At 40.6% G+C, this 6,919-nt stretch overlaps 1 protein-coding gene across 1 annotated transcript; it reads left to right on the top strand.

Moving 5' to 3' along the window:
• The first annotated feature begins 243 nt into the window (after positions 1-243).
• LOC128205123 (uncharacterized) lies at positions 244-5,778 on the top strand. Its single transcript, XM_052906559.1, has 3 exons — positions 244-351; positions 2,567-2,710; positions 5,642-5,778. The coding sequence occupies exons 1-3, from the start codon at positions 291-293 to the stop codon at positions 5,764-5,766; spliced, it is 330 nt and encodes a 109-aa protein (XP_052762519.1). The 5' UTR covers positions 244-290; the 3' UTR covers positions 5,767-5,778.
• Positions 5,779-6,919: the final 1,141 nt, after the last annotated feature.

Here is a 6,919-nt window from a genome sequence, read left to right as displayed (position 1 = left end):
ACCCGACATTTTCACACTTTAAGTAAATACATTTGAATTAAGTCGATCATTTGTTTTCGGTCGGGTTCGGGAGTGGTAAATTTTGACATTTTATTTTACACCTTAGTAGCTGTTGTATTAGTATATATGACCTTTCTATCAGTACTTATATATAATCAGTGCCACACTTCAGAAATGGAGACAGTTACCAAATACGGCTTGTTTTGACCCAAGTCATTATCACCATTACAGAAAAAGTCTGGCCTCGTGGGAAGCGGTGTCAGTTCGGATCTAGGTTTTCTGCGGGCATAATGGCTAACGTTTCTCTGACATTTCTTACATTCGCTGTGTTCGCCTGTGTCCTCGTGGCAGGTTTGTGAAATATTAAGTAGAAAAGAAAATATATGTTAATGTTAAATTATGTTGCTGTTTTATTTTGCTGCTGATGTTGGTGTTGTTGTTGTTGATCCCGAAGTATTTTGGCCGGTCCTTAGGATATTGAGCCAACGGATTTTGACTTCTTTAACAACTTTAACCGTGCATGGGCGGGAGTCAGACGTTTTGGGTTTGCATTAATATTGCTGTAATCTTTGATACCTGATGCCGAATGTCAAAGCAAAAGCTTAAGTTTCAGATAATACATTATTATAGTGGCGTCGAAACAGGAATTCGAACCCATGTCTCCTCGCGCCACAACTCATAAAATTATAATAGTGGTGTCGGACCGGAATTCTAACCCATGTCTCCTAAAACCACAACTCATATAATAGTGGTGCCGGATCGAAATTTGAACCCATATCTTCTCGCACCACAACTCATATAATAATGGTGCCGGACCGGAATTCGAACCCATATCTCCACGCGCCACAACTCATATAATAGTGGTGCCTGCCCGGAATTCGAAACCATGTCTCCTCGCGCCACAACTCATATAATAGTGGTGCCGGACCGGAATTCGAAACCATGTCTCCTCGCGCCACAACTCATATAATAGTGGTGCCGGACCGGAATTCGAACCCATGTCTCCTCGCACCACAACTCATATAATAGTGGTGCCGGACCGGAATTCTAACCCATGTCTACTAAAACCACAACTCATATAATAGTGGTGCCGGACCGGAATTCGAAACCATGTCTCCTCGCGCCACAACTCATATAATAGTGGTGCCGGCCAGGAATTCGAAACCATGACTCCTCGCGCCACAACTCATATAATAGTGGTGCCTGCCCGGAATTCGAAACCATGTCTCCTCGCACCACAACTCATATAATAGTGGTGTCGGACCGGAATTCGAAACCCATGTCTCCTCGCGCCACAACTCATATAATAGTGGTGCCGGACCGGAATTCGAACCCATGTCTCCTCGCATCACAACTCATATAATAGTGGTGCCGGACCGGAACTTTGACCCATGTCTCCTAAAACCACAACTCATATAATAGTGGTGCCGGCCAGAAATTCAAACCCATGTCTCCTCGCACCACAACTCATATAATAGTGGTGCCGGACCGGAATTCGAACCCATGTCTCCTCGCATCACAACTCATATAATAGTGGTGCCGGACCGAAATTCTAACCCATGTCTCCTCGCGCCACAACTCATATTATAGTGGTGCCGGACCGGAATTTGAACCCATGTCTCCTCGCATCACAACTCATATAATAGTGGTGCCGGCCCGGAATTCGAAACCATGTCTCCTCGCATCACAACTCATATAATAGTGGTGCCGGACCGGAATTCGAAACCATGTCTCCTCGCAAAACAACTCATATAATAGTGGTGCCGGACCGGAATTCGAAACCATGTCTCCTCGCACCACAACTCATATAATAGTGGTGCCGGCCCGGAATTCAAACCCATGTCTCCTCGCACCACAACTCATATAATAGTGGTGCCGGACCGAAATTCTAACCCATGTCTCCTCGCGCCACAACTCATATAATAGTGGTGACGGACCGGAATTCGAAACCATGTCTCCTCGTACCACAACTCATATAATAGTGGTGCCGGACCAAAATTCTAACCCATGTCTCCTCGCATCACAACTCATATAATAGTGGTGCCGGCCCGGAATTCGAAACCATGTCTCCTCGCGCCACAACTCATATAATAGTGGTGCCGGACCGAAATTCTAACCCATATGTCCTCGCACCACAACTCATATAATAGTGATGACCGACCGGAATTTGAACTCATGTCTCCTCTCGCCACAACTCATATAATAGTGGTGCCGGACCGGAATTCGAAACCATGTCTATTCGCACCACAACTCATATAATAGTGCTGCCGGACCGGATTTCGAACCCATGTCTCCTAAAACCACAACTCAAAGTGGCGCCAAACCGGGAATCGAACCTATGTCTTCCCGCACCACAACTAAGAACTCTAGATACGATTAAACGAAGAACGCTTACGAAGAATTCACGGTAAATATTGACTGTATTGCAACCTCATTTTATTCATTTCAGTCCTTGCCGAAAAAAATAGTGACTGTACGGCATCCTCATTTTTATTTAATTCAGTCCTTGCCGAAGTATGCACGGTAAATAGTGACTGTACGGCATCCTCATTTTTATTTAATTCAGTCCTTGCCGAAGTATGCACGGTAAATAGTGACTGTATGGCAACATCTTGCCTGTCTGGATCCACCTTGATTTGCCAGCATCCGGATGAAGGTGGAGTCACCACTAATGGAGGGTTCTGCACGTGCTCAGGTGGAGGAGATACAAGTAAGGTGTTGTTTTTTTTAAGTGTTGACTTTTAAAAATACACTGAATACGGTTGCGAAGGGGGTGGGGGTCGGGGGGGGGGGGGGGTAACACGTTTTATTGCGCTCTTGTATGTACGCTGACATATCTTATATATATCAGCGTACTTACAAGAGCGCAATAAAACGTGAGATTCATCTGTTAGTAAGCGAGCTTACTCACATATAATTTCGACGAATTGAATAGATTTGTTCATTTCAGCAATGAATTGCGGGTTTGATGTCATTATCGGGATATGAACGCAGTTGGGCTGGTTGTGTGGCTGGTGTGTGGATTTCGACATGCTTTCTTTAACCAGCCCAACTGCGTACATCTTTCCGATAAGGACATCAATCCCGCAATTCATTACTTATATTTACGCCAATAGTTCATTATTTCATTCAAGAATTGTTTAAAAAATGCTTCATTTCATTTTAAAAACCTTACAGCAATTCTTTTCCACCCAATCTATAAATAGAGCGAACCGACCGTAACCGGAAACAGTTTATCGAATTACGTCACTATAACGCGCGAAAAGATAAATAAATAAAAAATAAACATTTTTCAATTTTCATGTATTTTGTTATGCGATGATTCGCGATCGAAACATATCCGAAGATGTTACGTTCATCGGAAAATATTCGCAATTTCCGAAAAACAGTTCATTTAAGGAATGGAAGTTGAGGTGTAAAAATTATAGAATGACGAGGAGTGTCACATTATTTGTTTCACATGCTTTACAAAATAACAAGAACAGATCTCCCAGTTACACCTACGTTGATGTTGAGCCAGATATCAGAAGCTGACAAAGCAGTGTCCAGTTATGCACCAGTCAATTGTAACCCCCCCCCCCCCCCCCGGGAATAGCGGGGACTTTGACTTTTGTTCCAGCCAACCCCGGGTAAAATGCCCGCCCTGCGGGGACGAACTGATGGTAAAAATCCCCGCCAAATGACCCCGCACCGCAGGGACTCTAGGTAAGGCCCATTTTCCGCTATATTTTGCGCAAAGACAAAACCACCGCATTCACCCGGCACTGCAGGCCACATGAAAGGTTAAATCACGGCCCATTTCCCCGGCTATCCCCGGTATACCCCCGGACTTTGGGGGGGGGGGGCGTGGTTACAATTGACTGGTGCAACACACCCTGTTAGATAACGGAATATTTTTTTATTTTTTTAAATTTATTTTATTTTTCAAATTTTATTCAACACATACACTAAAACAACAATGTTATAATACATGAAATGCACTAAATCAGTCTGTAATTAGTAAATGACATCATTTCCTGTTTAAATATAGAATTTGACGCACGTTCCTGTTATGAATTAGAAAGAAAACTAACTACTTTGATAATTATCATAAAAAATATGAAATAGTGACTTGCTGGAATATTACCAATTTTCTATTTAATAGTTTACAAACATACGGAATGATGATGTTATATAACACATGTGTAATTATAAATACAGAAATTACGTGACATGTTATATCATAATGTTGTTAATTTCATATGTGCCCAATTATTTGTCCGAGCTAAGCTGTATTTGCCTGAGCCCGAAGGGACAAATAACTAGGCAAATACGAAAACAACAAATTATTTTTTTATTTTTTTTCTTATGAATTAGCTATTAGAGCACTGTACAGTCTTTATTTTGTAAACGTTTGCCAAAAGTTCAAAATGTTCACCTTTCCTTGGTTATCTTGGCGGTTTTAAAAAGATTATCGTTAAAAAAGGTCAATACGGTACACCCTGATGTGGTGGCGAGTTGCTCACAAGCTCCACGTCTGTGACTCAGCTCCACGTCTGTGACTCAGCTCCACGTCTGTGACTCAAAGGTCAAGATCACGCTTAGAGGTCAAAGTTTGAATTAATATTTTTCTGCGCATTATGTTGACAATGCATTATAGGATTTTCAAAAACTTGCCATTTATGTTCGGGCTTAGACTTAAGACAGTTCGTAATCGTTGCATAATATATACAGTCGAACCCCGTTGGCTCGAATTCACAGGGACCGGCGAAATATCTCGAGCCTCGCAACATTCGAGCCAAGCGGGAATGCTTACATTCAGTTTGAAGAAATCGGTTCTTTTATATCAAGTTCGAGCCAACGAGGAGTTCGAACCAAGCGAGTTCGAGCGAACGGGGTTCGACTGTACGTCTTTGCTTTATATGCAAAATGACAGATGTACGAGGTCGATATCCGACTTACGCACGCTCCATTTTTATTAGGCCGTAATCAGAAGAACAGAAAGTTGAATCAGTACTTTCCACAGTGTTTATAAACCATATTATCATTTTAAGAAAATAAATTATATCTTTGGTTTGTTTATTTTTTAACAGTTTATCAATTGTTTTTTTAATATGTTTCGTTTGACAAATTTATTTTTAAATTAGCCGTTGGAGAGAATCACTTTAAGCTCTGTTTTCGTTTTAATTCGATGCAATTTATCATGTATATAATGCTTAACAGTGTTACATTAGATGATATTTATGTTGAATTAATGCACTAGTCAATTGTAACCACGCCCCCCCCCCCCCCAGGTCCGGGGAATGGCGGTCCTGCCAAACCAACTGCTGGTTAAATCCCCGCCAAATGCTCCCGCACATAAGAATACCTTGAGAAAGGCCACCTGGAATTTCAAAAACATGGCTCATTTTGCCGGTATACCCCCGGACCTAGGGGGGAGGGTGTGTGGTTACAATTGACTGGTGCATAAATATGTTCAACTAAATAAGCCGCCATCGGTCGCTGGATTGGCGGTCCGTCATAGTGTCAACTAGACATATCCAACGGCGTCATTTTTCACAATTAATTGGACTTAAATACTTTTTGGAGACTTATGATAGGTACTCTATTTAAAGTATTTCTTTTTGGCGTATTTTGCTTGTAGAAATCTGATTTATTGTAGGTTGTGGTGGCAACCGAACTTTGTGCTTTGGAAACCTAGCTCCGAATCTCCAATGTCCGGACAGCGACAGGCACTGTTACGATGGAGTGTGCATCTGTTCCCGATTTCCAATTGGCAGAAGATGAGCGTTGGCATAAATTCCTAAATGTAATATTTATATGGTAATAAAGCAACTGTGGCTCCATGTAGTAACTTTTCATTTGTTTTGAGTGTTGTGTTTGCTCCGTTTGTTGATGTTTGATTTAGTTTAAACATTATATATTTTACAACGAGTGTGAACACTGTATGGGAACGGACACCGGATTTAGCTCAAAAAGTGATAAGTAAACATACAATTATGAAGTTGTTTTTCTTTACCAGAGGTAAGATCTTGCTGTGTAAGGGCATATCTACCGTATCGACAAATGAAACAAATGTTTGGACTAATAGCCGAATGCTAAATTTGGCCTATGGTGTACTTTAAAGTTCTTACAATTTAGCAGACCTCGAAAAATGTTTCTTCAAAACTGAGATGATCACCTCAAAACTTACAGAATTTCGACAAGTATTGTTATTTTTAGGAAATATATCGAATAAATAAAAAATCTTAATCGAAGGATTTCACAAGCATAAGCTCAACTATTTTGATTGTAAGAACTGGCAATGTAACTGTTAAAGATATGCCCTTAGAAATGTTCACAGTACTGTACTGGAGATACCCGTATTATGTACTGAGGATAGTTTCAAAGTTGAGAAATGTGTCCTGGTGAAAACATGTAAAATGGGACAAAATTGATGATAACACTGTTAATATATAATAAACATGTATGTCTATTTCCAACTTTCAAATAATCTGCAAAAAGTGCGAGTACAATTCGATAAAAAATTATTGAACAACTTAAGTAAACAATGAGTTTAATCCATGCTCTCCTAAATGAACATATGTATGCAATCTGCTTAATTATCAGGGTTGGTCACAATACATACTTTCTCACTGAAGTGAACGAGCAGAGACCATTATTCTGTTCTAAGTAATAGCAACATCGACCCAAGCTTAGAAAAAAAGCTTCCCGTGTTCCAAATTTGATCACAATATCTCATACTCTACTGATGGCTTTATGTGTGCAAAAACATACCTACTTGATTTACAAAGCAATACTATATATATGAATAACAAACACCACATAAATTCTACGGCCTTATGTTTTGTGTTCCTCAATAAATCAGATTACCGGCGTATTTCAAATATTTAGATATTTGCGACTCGAACGTTGATGCTTGTGAAAAACACATCATGGT

Source organism: Mya arenaria, chromosome 10 (genome assembly GCF_026914265.1).
Source record: "Mya arenaria isolate MELC-2E11 chromosome 10, ASM2691426v1".
NCBI classification, from domain to species: Eukaryota; Metazoa; Mollusca; class Bivalvia; order Myida; family Myidae; genus Mya; species Mya arenaria.
This window is presented reverse-complemented; position numbering and strand designations above follow the sequence as displayed.

Bases quoted from the DNA above. Each gene is read 5' to 3' on its own strand.
- LOC128205123 (XM_052906559.1), top strand. From the start codon at position 291: ATGGCTAACGTTTCTCTGACATTTCTTACATTCGCTGTGTTCGCCTGT. The intron at 352-2,566 runs GTTTGTGAAATA...TATTTAATTCAG, and splicing joins CGCCTGTGTCCTCGTGGCAG to TCCTTGCCGAAGTATGCACG. The intron at 2,711-5,641 runs GTAAGGTGTTGT...GATTTATTGTAG, and splicing joins CTCAGGTGGAGGAGATACAA to GTTGTGGTGGCAACCGAACT.